This window comes from Salvelinus alpinus, chromosome 3 (genome assembly GCF_045679555.1).
Source record: "Salvelinus alpinus chromosome 3, SLU_Salpinus.1, whole genome shotgun sequence".
NCBI classification, from domain to species: domain Eukaryota; kingdom Metazoa; phylum Chordata; class Actinopteri; order Salmoniformes; family Salmonidae; genus Salvelinus; species Salvelinus alpinus.
Window position 1 is genome coordinate 69,220,440 of NC_092088.1, and position 17,141 is coordinate 69,237,580.

The 17,141-nt window shown below is 43.4% G+C and overlaps 1 protein-coding gene across 7 annotated transcripts in view; it reads left to right on the forward strand.

Annotated features, from left to right (window-relative positions):
- Positions 1-17,141, forward strand: part of baiap2b (BAR/IMD domain containing adaptor protein 2b) — a 184,454-nt gene that overhangs the window by 161,487 nt on the left and 5,826 nt on the right. For 5 of the 7 annotated variants that reach the window (XM_071393847.1, XM_071393852.1, XM_071393850.1 and 2 more), the window contains 5 exons: positions 1,147-1,432; positions 2,861-3,065; positions 3,403-3,474; positions 3,695-3,866; positions 8,981-9,018. In XM_071393847.1, coding sequence (XP_071249948.1) covers positions 1,147-1,432; positions 2,861-3,065; positions 3,403-3,474; positions 3,695-3,866; positions 8,981-9,018 — 773 coding nt within the window. Of the gene's footprint in view, positions 1-1,146; positions 1,433-2,860; positions 3,066-3,402; positions 3,475-3,694; positions 3,867-8,980; positions 9,019-10,108; positions 11,192-16,455; positions 16,820-17,141 lie in introns of those variants that run through there. The other 2 variants (XM_071393848.1, XM_071393849.1) reach the window with 2 other exon arrangements.

Consider the following 17,141-nt stretch of genomic DNA (forward strand, 5'->3'; position numbering starts at 1 on the left):
TACAATACATTTATGTTTTGTTCGAAAATGTGCATATTTATAGCTACAAATCGTGGTTTTACATTGCCGCCATGGTCACAAATGGCACCCAAATGTCCGGAGAAATTTTAGACAGCCACGTAATCTAACAGAAAAACTCATCATAAACTTTGCTGAAAAATACATGTTGCACATATAATTAAAGATACACTGGTTCTTAATGCAACCGCTGTGTTAGATTTAAAAAAATTACTTTAGTAAAAAGCACAGCATGCAATAATCTGAGACAGCGCTCAGCCATTCTCCGCCATGTTGGAGTCAAAAGAGTCAACAAAAATACGAAATAACATCATACATATTCCCTTACCTTTGATGAACTTTCATCAGAATGCAGTGCCAGGAATCCTAGTTCCACAATAAATCGTTGTTTTGTTTTAGAATGTCCATTTCTTCTGTCGAATTAGCAACTTTGGCTAGCATATGTAGCTCACGTGTCCATGAAGATTTTTACGCATGAACGAAAAATTCAAAAAGTGATAATAAAAGTCGAATAAACTGGTTAAACTCAGTTGAGAATCCATCTTTAGGATGTTTAACTCATATATATCCAATAACGTCCCAGACGGAGCATTTCTTCGTGTCTACCTAACGCATTGCAGACAAAGATATGACAAACCAAAATGCGTAGCCAAATACTGCCAATATGGCTGACCTCTCACTCCAACGACTCTCATCCGGTCCCACAGAAGGCTAGACACTTCATTCCACGTTATACTGCCTGTTGACATCTAGTGGAAGGCGTATGAAGTGCATACAGATCCATAAATACAAGACAATTGAATAGGCGATGCCTTTCACAGAGACCCATTTCAGAATTTTCACTTCCTGTTTGGAAGTTTGCCTGCCAAATGAGTTCTATTTTACTCACAGATATAATTCAAACAGTTTTAGAAACTTCAGACTGTTTTCTATCCAATAGTAATAATAATATGCATATCATATGATCTAGGACAGAGTACGAGGCCGTTTAAATTGGGCACAATTTTATCCAGAAGTGAAAAGGGCGCCTCCTATTTCCAAGAGGTTTTAAGTAGTTCATCTTAATTTATCCAACATCTTTGCTTAATAAATCAACACATGCTTTCCTCCCTCCCTCCCTCCTTTCAGCGTCTAATGGGACCAGGAGGAGTGGACGGAGGGATGCCCATAATGAACGGAACGGCAGGGGCGCACGGAGGAGCAGGAGGGGGAGGAGGGGAGGACTACCAACACTGGATGGAGGGGAAGATGGCCCAAGCCCAGGCTCAGGCCCTACAGGCTCAGGCCCTACAGTCCCAGGTGGCTAAGGCCTCCTCCCAGCACCACTCCCAGCCCCACAGACAGGGCAGCGAAGTCTACTCCAACACCCTACCCGTACGCAAGAACGCCCCCGCCAAGAGCAACACCACCATGGGTAAGGAGGACCAGGATAGCGGAGCTCCATAAACATTTTGAGAGGCCCTCAAAGTTGGGCACCGGAATAACATGTACAGTAGCTACACTGTAACAAATTGATGAAAATCTTTTTCTAAAATCTTACAGTTAGCTACTGCAAATCAATATTACAGAACAGTACTATAAAAACCAATGCATTATGGAGGCTCAATGGCATTCCGCAATATAGGCAGTCAAGTTAGAATATTACAGAATACATCACTAGTGTACTTTTATGAACTTAGCCTCAGTCACAGAGACCTTGGTGAGAGAACTGCTTGTTTGTGACCTTCAAGAATTAGATATACACTCCATGCGGTCAAGGAGCAAATGTTGTGCAGTGTGTGCTGCTCTTGTTCCCTCCATCTAATTTTAATGGCTCCTATCTCTCCTTTTATCACAGTGTATGTAACCGATGTGAAATGGCTAGCTAGTTAGCGATGGTGCGCGCTAATAGCCTTACAAAGTGTGACGTCACTCGCTTTGAGACCTTGAAGTAGTGGTTCCCCCCACGGCTTTTGTGGAGCGATGGGTAACGATGCTTCGTGGGTGACTGTTGTTGATGTGTGCAGAGGGTCCCTGGTTCGCGCCCGGGGCGAGGGGACGGACTAAAGTTAAACTGTTACATGTACACCTGCAGTTTGAGGGGTTGGGTTAATATAAGAAATTAGAAATTATTACTTTTTATACTTAAGTATATTTTAGCAATTATGATTTTGTAAACATTTGGCTGTTTATATCTTTCAGGCAAAATGCCACAAATCCTAGGTGAATTAGGTAAAATATAAAAATGAGGTGACGGGCAGAGGCGAGGCTTTAAGAATAATGGAAAAAAGACCTATGGTTTGATTCCACCTGTATTGCAGAAGTTCTGTGCTATAGAGCGATTGAAATTAATGTCAGCTCAATCTGAAATTGATACGGATTCAATTGAGCTCCTAGATTTAGTCCTTAGCCCTATACAGATGGATAGTCGGATCCTAATTTTATCACTCTTTTGTTGTTGAGAATTTTCCTGCACCTCAAAATCATGATTTTCATACATTTACTGAAAACCCGCATTTACACACGGTTATATTAACAGTATTGCACATTTCATGTAGCCTAATTTTGGCCAGATAGCCTAACCACCAATCAAGCAAAATTATGGACTAAACGTTGCTCAGGATTCTTTTGCTGCGACAACACTGGTCAAATGAAGATCCTACACCTGTAGACATAGTCTCTGCTCCCATTAAAGTTCAAGGTAATTTCCAGTAATAGGGTACAGTACACTGTAGCAAAACGTTTTAAGAAGTCCAGCTAGTAACTCCCTGTTTCATTCTGTTTTCTTCCGTTTTGGTGTCCAATGAACACATCCCTGGATTTGTTGTGATAGTCTCTGTTCCTTTCTCCCTCGCTCCTCCAGGTCCAGAGACCCGAACCCTTCCCCGGTCTAGCTCTATGGCAGCAGGGCTGGAGAGGAACGGTCGTACCCGTGTCCAGGCCATTTTCTCCCACGCGGCTGGGGACAACAGCACCCTGCTCAGCTTCTCTGAAGGAGACATCATCACCCTGCTGGTGCCTGAGGCCCGCGATGGATGGCACTATGGAGAGAACGAGAAGAACAAGATGTAAGTAGCCTAACTCCATCTGATTCACTTTGTCTATGGCACCATGAGTAACATTTAGTTGGTGGTCCTCTGAAACTCAGTTGGTAGAGCATGTCACTGGCAATGCCACAATAGTGGGGTTTGATTCTCGGGACCACCTATACGTGAAAAATGCACGCATGACTGTAAGTTGCTCTGGAGAAAAGCATCTGCTTAATGGTATTTATTAGGGTGAATCTTTACATGAGATATGAAATCATACAGTAAGTTTCCTAACTCTTGGTTTTGTTGTCAAATGCTGTCAATGTTGAATTACTGTTGCTGAATCATCTGTTGAATCCTTGTGTCTCCTCATCAGGCGGGGCTGGTTCCCTTTCTCTTACACACGTGTCATCCCCGAGACTGAAAGCGACAAACTACGAGTCAACAAGTACATTTTCTCTCTTTTTTTGCAGTATTGTGTTGGGTATTTGCAAGGAAACAGGTCTTTAATGCTCATCTTTGTGTTATTCATTAGAAAATGATCTGTTCATGTGAGATCAGTTATTTTCAGTTCTGGATATGTCTTTGTCTAATTATGTCTGGTTCCAGTAATCAGCTATTCTCATTTCAGTCTGTGTGTAACTAACTGACTGTATGTCTGTTTCCAGTCTCCACCATGGTAAGAGCAGCAGCACAGGCAACCTGTTGGAGAGAGAGGACATGGCAAGTGCCCCTCCCCCTGACTACGGTATGTCATCTCGCCTGCTGGCACAGAGCGCTGCGATGGCACACAGCAGACAACAACGCCCATACAGCATGGCAGGGCCAGGCTTCTCACAGGTAAACAACAACAACACGCACACAGACACGCACACAGACACACAAAAAGACACACACACTTGACCCCCAATCCCTCCTTCCCCCAAACACGTGTACATATTGGGCTATTAATTGTGCCTTCCTGTGTTATATTTATGCTAAAATGTGTAATCTATTCTACTGAGCCATTTACTTTATGTTCGTATTCTTATCTTTTATTATTGTTGTTGCATTGTCGAGAAGGAACCTGCATGTAAGCCTTTCATTGTACAGTATATACCATGTGTATCCTGTACATACGACTACTAAAACATGAAACTTGAACTTTGGCATCCACACGTAACCTTTATTTAACCTTTATTTAACTAGGCAAGTCAGTTGAGAACAGATTCTTATTTACATTGACGGCCTACCCCGACCGAACCCGGACGACGCTGGGCCAATTGTGCTCCGCCCTATGGAACTCCCAATCACGGCCGATTGTGATACAGCCTGGATTTTAACCAGGGTGTCTGTAGTGACACCTCAAGCACTGAGATGCAGTGCCATAGAGTGCTGCGCCATTCGGGAGCCACATACACCCCCCCAAAAAAAGATTCACACACAGAGTTCCGTTCCCTCTGCTTTGGAAACGTTAGCTGAGCTGATGGGATGGTAGTGCATCAGAGAGAAACACAGAGAGGCAGTGTGTGTCTTGTAAAACTTGGGACACACAATTCAGTCCTATTAAAAAACCGTACCCTTACCTTAACCCTAACTCCAGTGGCGATTGTAGCATGAAAACAAACAAAAAAATGGTGGGGATGCATGCCAGCAAAGCCACTACACAACACTAAACAGTATATTAATTGCACTATAACGGTGACAAACTGTGCCCATAAACTGTCCCAACAACAGAGACCGAACAGCAGTCCCAACACCTTACCACTGCTAAACCTGGCTATCAGCTGATCCTTGTCTGGCAGCGAAACAGTTCATTCAGCCTCATTTACTGCCTTTAAAAAAAACATAGCTGATATGGCTGACTTGCTTAAACAAATGCGGTTTCTACTGACAATTGAGATGTGCAAACTATGGCATAAGGGGACGACAAGCGGATAAGAGGCAATTAATGAGTGAGCTAGGACGGACGTAGTCAATATAACTATTTGTTCAACACTTTTCAAATGTACAGCAACAGATTTCAGAACATGTGCCATTCTTACAGTTTTCTCCCTGTACACCAAGTCAGAACCGTAGGATAAATAAAGGGGGCATATAAGCAGACAATGAAATCTCTTACAAAATTCGATGATTACATTTCTCTAAAACAGGTTATAGGCTACATGTGCACCACCAAGTCGAAACAGTAGGCAAAATTAAGAAGGGAAAATAGACCAAATTATTAGGGTGAGGAAAATGGGCTACTAACAGCTTACTACAAAGCATACACTTAGTTTACTTTCTTAGCTACAGTATACATATCTCCCTGGCATATTACATCATTTATGCAGCAGCGTACAATATAGACTCACCTTCTAGTGCTGTGCTGCAGTCCTTTTTGGCCAAATTTTATCATCAAAGTCACGCATTGTCTGGGTTTTTGGTGCTTTCAAGACAACTGGGAACTCGGGGAAAAAAAGGTTGAATCATGATGACGTCAGTGATCTTCAGGTCATAGCTCTAGAAAGAGGCCCGAGTTCCCGACTTACAATTCCGAGTTGGATGACCGTTTAAAACTTACTTTCCCAGTCGGTGCTCGTTTTTATTTATACCTATATTTAACTCTGCAAGTCAGTTAAGAACAAATTCTTATTTACAATGACAGCCTACCCCAGCGGCACTGGGCCAATTGTGTGCCGCCCTATGGGACTCACAATCACAGCAGGATGTGATTCAGCCTGGATTCAAACCAGGGACTGTATTGACACCTCTTGCACTGAGATGCTGTGCCTTAGACCACTGCGCCACTCGGGAACCCTTTTCCTGAGTTCCCAGTTGTCTTGAACTCATTGAAGTCAGATTTCCCAGTCCCGAGTTGTGTGTGCTGCAGAAATCATGCTGGATTGACAAATCAAATCAAAGTGTATTTGTCACGTGCGCTGATTACAACAGGTGTAGACCTTACAGTGAAATGCTTACTTACAGGCTCTAACCAATAGTGCAAAAAAGGTATTAGGTGAACAATAGGTAGGTAAAGAAATAAAACAACAGTAAAAAGACAGGCTATATACGGTAGCGAGGCTATAAAAGTAGCGAGGCTACATACAGACACCGGTTAGTCAGGCTGATTGCGGTAGTATGTACATGTAGATATGGTTAAAGTGACTATGCATATATGATGAACAGAGAGTAGCAGTAGCATAAAAGAGGGGTTGGTGGGACACAATGCAGATAGCCCGGTTAGCCAATGTGAGGGAGCACTGGTTGGTCCGCCCAATTAAGGTAGTATGTACATGAATGTATAGTTAAAGTGACTATGCATATATGATAAACAGAGAGTAGCAGCAGCGTAAAAAGAGGGGTTGGGGGGGGGAACACATTGCAAATATTCCGGGTAGCCATTTGATTACTTGTTCAGGAGTCTTATGGCTTGGGGGTAAAAACTGTTGAGAAGCCTTTTTGTCCTAGACTTGGCACTCGGGGTACCGCTTGCCATGCGGTAGTAGAGAGAACAGTCTATGACTGGGGTGGGTGGCTGGGGTCTTTGACCATTTTTAGGGCCTTCCTCTGACACCGCCTGGTGTAGAGGCCCTGGATGGCAGGTAGCTTAGCCCCAGTGATGTACTGGGCCGTACGCACTACCCACTGTAGTGCCTTGCGGTCAGAGGCCGAGCAATTGCCGTACTAGGCAGTGATGCAACCAGTCAGGATGCTCTCGATGTTGCAGCTGTAGAACCTTTTGAGGATCTCAGGACCCATGCCAAATCTTTTTAGTTTCCTGAGGGGGAATAGGCTTTGTCGTGCCCTCTTCACGGCTGTCTTAGTGTGTTTGGACCATGATAGCTTGTTGGTGATGTGGCATATAGTATTATATATACAGTACACACAATACTGTACATACACTACTCAAGCTCACTTAGCTAGCCCAGATATACTGATCAAAAATATAAATGCAACATGCAACAATTTCAACGAGTTTATTTAGTTACAGTTCATATGAGGAAATCAGTCAATTGAAATACATCTTTTAGGCCCTAATCTATGGATTTCACATGACTGGGCAGGGGCACAGCCATTGGTGGGCCTGTGAGGGCATAGGGCCACCCACTTGGGAGCCAGGCCCACCCACTGGGGAGGCAGGCCCAGCCAATCAGAATATGTTTAATAAAGCCAAAACATGGCTTTATTAAACATTTACATTTAAGTCATTTAGCAGACGCTCTTATCCAGAGCGACTTACAAATTGGTGCATTCACCTTATGATATCCAGTGGAACAACCACTTTACAAGACAGAAATACTCCTCAATTTCACCTGCTATCCGAGTGGCTGGTCTCAAATGATCCCGCAGGTGAAGAAGCTGAGTGTAGAGGTCCTAGGCTGCTGTGGTTACACGTGGTCTGTGGTTGTGAGGCCAGTTGGACGTACTGCCAAATTCTCTAAAATGACATTGGAGGTGACTTATGGTAGAGAAATTAACATTACATTTTCTGGCAACAGGTCTGGTGGACATTCCTGCAGCCAGCATGCCAATTGCACACTCCCTCAAACTTGAGACATCTGTGGCATTGTGTTGTGTGACAAGACTACACATTTAAGAGTGGCCTTTTATTGTTCCCAGCACAAGGTGCACCTGTGTAATGATCATGTTGTTTATTAATCAGCTTCTTGATATGCCACACCTGTCAGGTGGATGGATTATCTTGACAAAGGAGAAATGCTCACTAACAGGGACGTAAACAAATTTGGGCACAATATTTTTGAGAAATAAGCTTTTTGTGCTTATGGATCTTTTCTAGGATATTTTATTTCAGCTCTTGAAACATGGGACGAGCACTTTACATGTTGTGTTTATATTTTTGTTCAGTTTATATAGGAGGAGTCAACCATCAATGTGACAGGCTTTGTGTTTTACCAGTACACCAGGTCCCCAGTCTCACTCAACTTAGCTTTCTCACAACATTCTGGCCCATTAACTTACATAAACAGGGGATCAGTTCCTCTCTGCCTCACACACACAATTGGTGTGTCTGTTTGTCAAGGATGTGCGAGCATGTGTTTCTGAATCTAACTGTCCGTGTGTGTCTGTCCGTGTGCGTGCGTGCGTGAGTGCATGTGTGTGTGTGACTGGCCTCACAGAGATGACAGAGCCCAGATTGGAGAAGGCTGCTTGCTGCTCGGCTGCCTCTGGTACTGACGAAAGTAGTTGTGACAGGAGCCCGCTGATAACATGAAGAGGGACTAGCCCAGCTGACTGTAGACACACACACATTGTCGCTGTGGCGAGAGTGAGCGGGAGCTATGTCACATTATGTAACACCAAAACCCTCCAAACTCAACCCTTTACAGGGCTTTTGGGTAGGAGGAGGTGGAGAGGTACTGTACGTGGGCATGATAATAGTCTCTAATTGCTCAGATAGTCACGTAACAACTCCTTTGTCTTGTTTTCCCACCTCAAATCATTTTAGGGATATGTCTCTAGTGGCGTTCTGAGAGAATAGAGATAGTTACAACAGACAGTTCTGTTAGTTCTATAGCTCTTCAGCCGTATCACTCTGACTACAGGCAGTGGTGTTCTGCTGGTGCCCCCTACTGGCTCATATCAGTATGTCAACTGTCAACACTTCATTGACTGATAATATCATATTTATATAGGCCATTTAGCAGACACTTTTATCCAAAGGAACTTAAAGTCCTGTATGCATAAATGTTTCTTAATAGTGGCCCTAGCAGGAATCAAACCCACGGTTCTTGGCATTGTAAGCACCACATGATATCGACTGAGATACATTGGACCATAAACTATTTCTGATAAACAGTAGCCTACCTGTCTGTCTGTCTAACATGGCGGTACAATATAGCCAGCAAATCAATTGCTACTGTTTTGGATTGCCAATCAAGCAATACTGTTATCATGAATTCTCAAGTTTCCAGTGTGACACAAAAGTGGCAATGATTTGATGACTGAAAAGTGGTTTGTCTTTGTCTCAACAGCAAGGACTTGAAGAGTATGAGCAACGTTTTTCAACAAGGTAAGCTCACTCTTCTCTCTATAGATAAAAAAATACCTTTGATTGTGATACTGAATTGGTAAGGTTTGGACAGGATTGCACTAGAAAGACTGGGGGTGCATTACATATACAGTATCAAAGAGTAGCCAGTACATGTAGGCAGGTCATTCCACTGATAGGAACTCTGACTTTACAACATCAACTGTCAAACTACAAACAAGGACACATCAGGTTTTTGTTGTGTTATTTTCCATTTTAATGGTTTCCTTTCTGTGATTTGTGTTTCTATTTTTTCCCCGACTAATTTGATTATGAGACTTAGCTATGATATTATCATGATTATGTGATATCATGTGGGATAAAAAGGTTGGTTTAGGTTTGTTTGCTACTGACAGTTGGGCCAGCCGATCACAGTAAGAGGTGAGATTCTAGACCCGGTACCCAAAAGCCCAATGAATCCCTTATCCTTATCCCATTTATCCGAATATGTTTTTTCCTTTTACCTTGAAACATATGTTTTGCTTTAGCTTTTATCGTTAAGTTTAATTTTGGTTCTTTTTACATTCATTTTTTATGTTTTTAAATTTGAAGTCAGGGAAAAGCCTCAAGCTTACACGCTCCCATACTGACCCTCCACGCATCATGCAGCTAGCTAGCGCCTCCATATTATTACTACTATCCCGCTGCGCCCCACACTGTGCTCTGTGTCAATGTGTAGACTACAGTATAGTAGACCTGGGTCCATGTAGTCGTGTTTTCTATACTATTTGAACTCAGGTCTGCAGTCAACATTGACTGTGAAAGGCTGTCAGTTCATGTCAGAGAAATGAAATTGAAAACATTGTACTGTCTCCTCCCTATACCTCTGGGGAAAATGTTATGTTTACTGTATAAAATACTATGATATTGAAATAATCGTTGTGAATGGATGAAGGGAATGTTCAGACAGAGGCAGCAACATGACACCCAGCTCCAAAGTTGGCCAAACTACAGTACATGCCTGTAGATTGGCCAACTATATTTGGCTGTGGATGTGTTGCTCCACTGTTGTTTCTTTGAGTGCCTATATACCCCACCTACCTGGAAGCTTCTCCTTCTCTTTGTTCCACAGTTCCGAAGGTGGAACAGTTCCGAAATTGATTTCAACAGTGTGAGAAGGGACAGACAGACACACAGACAGACACAGACTCAGCTTGCTGCTGCTGCAATAGGACTGACTGCCTGCCAGGCACCTCTGCAATCCCTCATTAATAGCCCTCCTCGCCAATCACTCTCACCCCTTCTCTCCCACCCTCTCTCTAACCCTCACCCCTCCTCTCTCACCCCCTCTCTAACCCCCACCCCTCCTCTCCTGCCCTTTCTCTAACCCTCAGCCTTCTTCTCTCGCCCTCTCTCTAATCCACCACAACACTCCCCTCTCCACCTGAGTTTACCAGGCCATTTCCCTACCCCCCCATCCCCCGTCCCGTCCCCCCGTCCTCTCCCTTCCATCCCACCAAGGGACAGACTTGTCTCTCCCCCTATACTCTTCCTCCTCACTCTCCTCACACCCTGCACTTCCACGCTACGCTGCAGTTCCCAGGCCAAGCACTGGTGGAACCAGAACCACAAAGCAGAACCAACTAACCCCACGCTAAAGGACTGACACCATCCTGAGCCATCCTTATTAAAATCATTGGAATGATGGACTTTGTCTGAGGAGGAAAATTAGTAAAATCTTTAGCTTGTCTTTCATGCATGTACATGTCTTTTCTATTTAATCGGGATTTCTTCCTCTGCAAACATACAATAAAATTAAACAAATGTTTTTAAATAAAATCTTCAGTGTTCTCCAGCAGAAAGATGAAGGATTTATATTACCAGTGTAAATCAAAATGGTAATCCAAAGGGGATTGTTTTATTAATGTAAAGATGATCTTGATGATGATCAAAAAAGTTAAAGTTCATCTACAGTATACTGTGTCTTCTTATGCTTCAGACAGTGACTTTACTTTACAGACTGTGAGGTCCTTCGGGTAACTTCTAATATCCCTCTTTAAATGAGAGGTTATGTATCACATGTAGTGAAATAACTCAAATGTAAATGTTCATTTTTCATTTGAACTTATGAGGGCAGGTGACCAATGAAATAGATGGCAATGAATATGTACTGTACATAAATGTACCATAAAATAAAATGGATGATTATTATGCCTATTGATTACATCAGTTGATCAAAACGCACCTTAAAAACCAAATGACTTGTATTATCATGTTATTATTACTATTATTAGCCACAAGGTAATATGTTTTATGATGTCTGAGGTCTAGCAGGCAGTGTGAAAGACACCTTGCTCTGATATCCATGTACTACGGGGCCTCTGAGTATTCTTGTTTCGTCTGAATATCAACATACTGTACTATATCAAGGCTGAATGGGTAAAAAAAATAAAAAACTCATCCCTGAAAGAAAGAGATGCAAGGCTCTGAGTAGGGTTACCGTTCAGGCGTTCATCCCTGAAAGAAAGAGATGCAAGGCTCTGAGTAGGGTTACCGTTCAGGAGTTCATCCCTGAAAGAAAGAGATGCAAGGCTCTGAGTAGGGTTACTGTTCAGGAGTTCATCCCTGAAAGAAAGAGATGCAAGGCTCTGAGTAGGGTTACCGTTCAGGAGTTCATCCCTGAAAGAAAGAGATGCAAGGCTCTGAGTAGGGTTACCGTTCAGGAGTTCATCCCTGAAAGAAAGAGATGCAAGGCTCTGAGTAGGGTTACTGTTCAGGAGTTCATCCCTGAAAGAAAGAGATGCAAGGCTCTGAGTAGGGTTACCGTTCAGGAGTTCATCCCTGAAAGAAAGAGATGCAAGGCTCTGTGTAGGGTTACCGTTCAGGAGTTCATCCCTGAAAGAAAGAGATGCAAGGCTCTGAGTAGGGTTACCGTTCAGGAGTTCATCCCTGAAAGAAAGAGATGCAAGGCTCTGAGTAGGGTTACCGTTCAGGAGTTCATCCCTGAAAGAAAGAGATGCAAGGCTCTGAGTAGGGTTACTGTTCAGGAGTTCATCCCTGAAAGAAAGAGATGCAAGGCTCTGAGTAGGGTTACCGTTCAGGAGTTCATCCCTGAAAGAAAGAGATGCAAGGCTCTGAGTAGGGTTACTGTTCAGGAGTTCATCCCTGAAAGAAAGAGATGCAAGGCTCTGAGTAGGGTTACCGTTCAGGAGTTCATCCCTGAAAGAAAGAGATGCAAGGCTCTGAGTAGGGTTACCGTTCAGGAGTTCATCCCTGAAAGAAAGAGATGCAAGGCTCTGAGTAGGGTTACCGTTCAGGCGTTCATCCCTGAAAGAAAGAGATGCAAGGCTCTGAGTAGGGTTACCGTTCAGGCGTTCATCCCTGAAAGAAAGAGATGCAAGGCTCTGAGTAGGGTTACCGTTCAGGAGTTCATCCCTGATAGAAAGAGATGCAAGGCTCTGAGTAGGGTTACCGTTCAGGAGTTCATCCCTGAAAGAAAGAGATGCAAGGCTCTGAGTAGGGTTACCGTTCAGGAGTTCATCCCTGAAAGAAAGAGATGCAAGGCTCTGAGTAGGGTTACCGTTCAGGAGTTCATCCCTGAAAGAAAGAGATGCAAGGCTCTGAGTAGGGTTACCGTTCAGGAGTTCATCCCTGAAAGAAAGAGATGCAAGGCTCTGAGTAGGGTTACCGTTCAGGAGTTCATCCCTGAAAGAAAGAGATGCAAGGCTCTGAGTAGGGTTACCGTTCAGGAGTTCATCCCTGAAAGAAAGAGATGCAAGGCTCTGAGTAGGGTTACCGTTCAGGAGTTCATCCCTGAAAGAAAGAGATGCAAGGCTCTGAGTAGGGTTACCGTTCAGGAGTTCATCCCTGAAAGAAAGAGATGCAAGGCTCTGAGTAGGGTTACCGTTCAGGAGTTCATCCCTGAAAGAAAGAGATGCAAGGCTCTGAGTAGGGTTACCGTTCAGGAGTTCATCCCTGAAAGAAAGAGATGCAAGGCTCTGAGTAGGGTTACCGTTCAGGAGTTCATCCCTGAAAGAAAGAGATGCAAGGCTCTGAGTAGGGTTACCGTTCAGGCGTTCATCCCTGAAAGAAAGAGATGCAAGGCTCTGAGTAGGGTTACCGTTCAGGAGTTCATCCCTGAAAGAAAGAGATGCAAGGCTCTGAGTAGGGTTACCGTTCAGGAGTTCATCCCTGAAAGAAAGAGATGCAAGGCTCTGAGTAGGGTTACCGTTCAGGCGTTCATCCCTGAAAGAAAGAGATGCAAGGCTCTGAGTAGGGTTACCGTTCAGGAGTTCATCCCTGAAAGAAAGAGATGCAAGGCTCTGAGTAGGGTTACCGTTCAGGAGTTCATCCCTGAAAGAAAGAGATGCAAGGCTCTGAGTAGGGTTACCGTTCAGGAGTTCATCCCTGAAAGAAAGAGATGCAAGGCTCTGAGTAGGGTTACCGTTCAGGAGTTCATCCCTGAAAGAAAGAGATGCAAGGCTCTGAGTAGGGTTACCGTTCAGGAGTTCATCCCTGAAAGAAAGAGATGCAAGGCTCTGAGTAGGGTTACCGTTCAGGAGTTCATCCCTGAAAGAAAGAGATGCAAGGCTCTGAGTAGGGTTACCGTTCAGGAGTTCATCCCTGAAAGAAAGAGATGCAAGGCTCTGAGTAGGGTTACCGTTCAGGAGTTCATCCCTGAAAGAAAGAGATGCAAGGCTCTGAGTAGGGTTACCGTTCAGGAGTTCATCCCTGAAAGAAAGAGATGCAAGGCTCTGAGTAGGGTTACCGTTCAGGAGTTCATCCCTGAAAGAAAGAGATGCAAGGCTCTGAGTAGGGTTACCGTTCAGGAGTTCATCCCTGAAAGAAAGAGATGCAAGGCTCTGAGTAGGGTTACCGTTCAGGCGTTCATCCCTGAAAGAAAGAGATGCAAGGCTCTGAGTAGGGTTACCGTTCAGGCGTTCATCCCTGAAAGAAAGAGATGCAAGGCTCTGAGTAGGGTTACCGTTCAGGCGTTCATCCCTGAAAGAAAGAGATTCAAGGCTCTGAGTAGGGTTACCGTTCAGGAGTTCATCCCTGAAAGAAAGAGATGCAAGGCTCTGAGTAGGGTTACCGTTCAGGAGTTCATCCCTGAAAGAAAGAGATGCAAGGCTCTGAGTAGGGTTACCGTTCAAGAGTTCATCCCTGAAAGAAAGAGATGCAAGGCTCTGAGTAGGGTTACCGTTCAGGAGTTCATCCCTGAAAGAAAGAGATGCAAGGCTCTGAGTAGGGTTACCGTTCAGGAGTTCATCCCTGAAAGAAAGAGATGCAAGGCTCTGAGTAGGGTTACCGTTCAGGAGTTCATCCCTGAAAGAAAGAGATGCAAGGCTCTGAGTAGGGTTACCGTTCAGGAGTTCATCCCTGAAAGAAAGAGATGCAAGGCTCTGAGTAGGGTTACCGTTCAGGAGTTCATCCCTGAAAGAAAGAGATGCAAGGCTCTGAGTAGGGTTACCGTTCAGGAGTTCATCCCTGAAAGAAAGAGATGCAAGGCTCTGAGTAGGGTTACCGTTCAGGAGTTCATCCCTGAAAGAAAGAGATGCAAGGCTCTGAGTAGGGTTACCGTTCAGGAGTTCATCCCTGAAAGAAAGAGATGCAAGGCTCTGAGTAGGGTTACCGTTCAGGAGTTCATCCCTGAAAGAAAGAGATGCAAGGCTCTGAGTAGGGTTACCGTTCAGGCGTTCATCCCTGAAAGAAAGAGATGCAAGGCTCTGAGTAGGGTTACCGTTCAGGAGTTCATCCCTGAAAGAAAGAGATGCAAGGCTCTGAGTAGGGTTACCGTTCAGGAGTTCATCCCTGAAAGAAAGAGATGCAAGGCTCTGAGTAGGGTTACCGTTCAGGCGTTCATCCCTGAAAGAAAGAGATGCAAGGCTCTGAGTAGGGTTACCGTTCAGGAGTTCATCCCTGAAAGAAAGAGATGCAAGGCTCTGAGTAGGGTTACCGTTCAGGAGTTCATCCCTGAAAGAAAGAGATGCAAGGCTCTGAGTAGGGTTACCGTTCAGGAGTTTATCCCTGAAAGAAAGAGATGCAAGGCTCTGAGTAGGGTTACCGTTCAGGAGTTCATCCCTGAAAGAAAGAGATGCAAGGCTCTGAGTAGGGTTACCGTTCAGGAGTTCATCCCTGAAAGAAAGAGATGCAAGGCTCTGAGTAGGGTTACTGTTCAGGAGTTCATCCCTGAAAGAAAGAGATGCAAGGCTCTGAGTAGGGTTACCGTTCAGGAGTTCATCCCTGAAAGAAAGAGATGCAAGGCTCTGAGTAGGGTTACCGTTCAGGCGTTCATGCATGAAAGAAAAGACAACAGATACTTGTTCTACACCTCTGCCATCCCATGACAAAGGTGCTACATTTCATGGCGCCCGATTCAGACCTTTGCTAAGTAGGACTTAATTCAAGAAAACATGGAGGTAATTCAACATTGTTTGACTTAAGTCCATGTTAAGTCAACTTATCTCAAGTCTGAATAGGGCCCGTGGTGCGTAAACCATGTTGCCAAAGCAACACCCTCTCTTCTCATTCTCTCTCATCCCCTTCAATCAGTGCTGCCTGGCTGCCAACTGTTTACAAATAGCTTTAATAATTTACTAGACAGAGTCTCTTGCTGTGCATACAATAGGATAATGATTTGGGAGCAACATCAATAAATGTTTTCTATCTATAAACCATTCAATCTAATCGTGTCCCCTGTGCAATTACCATATGTCACAGAACAAATAGGTAATTCTAGTCTGCCCAGTTATATACTGTACAGAGACCTTGGAGACAATGAATGGGTCAGATGCCCTTAAAAGAGTCATCATTTGCCAACAGCACAACTGCAAATTATGGCAATAACTGAATTGGATCGATAGCCATTTATCTTCGTAATAAATAAGCTTGCATGTACTGTGTCCCTTGCTATTTTGACACATATTTGCACTACACATGAAATGAGAAACCTTTAAAAGGGAGAAGGGTTGATTCGTTATTGTAACTTTGTTCAGCCTTCTTGTACTTTAGTCTTTGTAATAAAAGACTTGAATAAAGAAAGGAAATTAAAAAGCATGACTCTGTATCTGAGGCAGGATAAAATATGTATGTCTGTTATTTCTATGTGCTGAATAAAGAACGACGCTAGTCTGTCTGTTTGTCTGTATGTCTGTCAGTACCTGTCGATATCAACCCCTGTCCTGTCCAAATCAGAAATGATTACCGCTAAGTATTAGGCTATTTGCTATCACAACACTATCTTTGAATTCTCCTTGAAATCCTATTAGATTGACTCAATTGTTATAATTTGCTAAAGGGAGAAAAAGTGACATTTACTGCCAAACTGTACTACCCAAAACTCCTTCCCTGCCACAAACAAAATGTCTCCTTGTTCTGTCTCTCTTGCTCCCTGTCCTTCTCACTGTTTGTGTGTAATTCCTGTCTTCCCCTAGCTTTGCCAACCCCCTTCTCTATCTATCTGTGTTTTGATAAATGTAGAGACAAAAGCGCTCTCAAACGAGTTACTACGACCGGAAGCTGCCAATGTTTCTTCTTTCTCCACTAGAATAAGGCTAAGGTATGAGTGATCAGACTGCAACATCTGAAGAGATGGCACACCCACTCTCAGTCTAAAAAATAATAATACAATATAGTATTCTTCTATTATTTGTGATTACGTTTTTTGGAACAATGCATTTTTTGTTGTGAAGATTAATTGGAATAATGTACAGAGAATGATTGATATTGATTTGCATGCTTAGGGGGACACCAAGATAGTGTAATGTTGATAAATGACCTCAAATGTATGGTGACTTTCTACTATAAAAATAAGCTTAATAAATATTATTTCAGTTGAGCACTCTATTGTATTTCTGTACCCTTATTCATGCACATCTATCTCCAAGGCCTTTGCAATCTCGGGGGACTTTTAACATAACACTTCTCTATTTTAAAGACCGTTATGCTTAATTGGGAAGTTAGTTTATTTGTCTAACATGATATACAGCTAAAGGCCAACAATAGTTGCTTCTCATTGGTTGAGTAATCTATAACAACTGTTATGTGTTGCAGTAGAACAAGTATTTAAGATGCTTGGGGAATACAAACTTGGTCATGGATGAAGTAATTCATTATTAATCCAAATGCATAACAATAATGGTAACACTTTACTTGACACCCAGCGT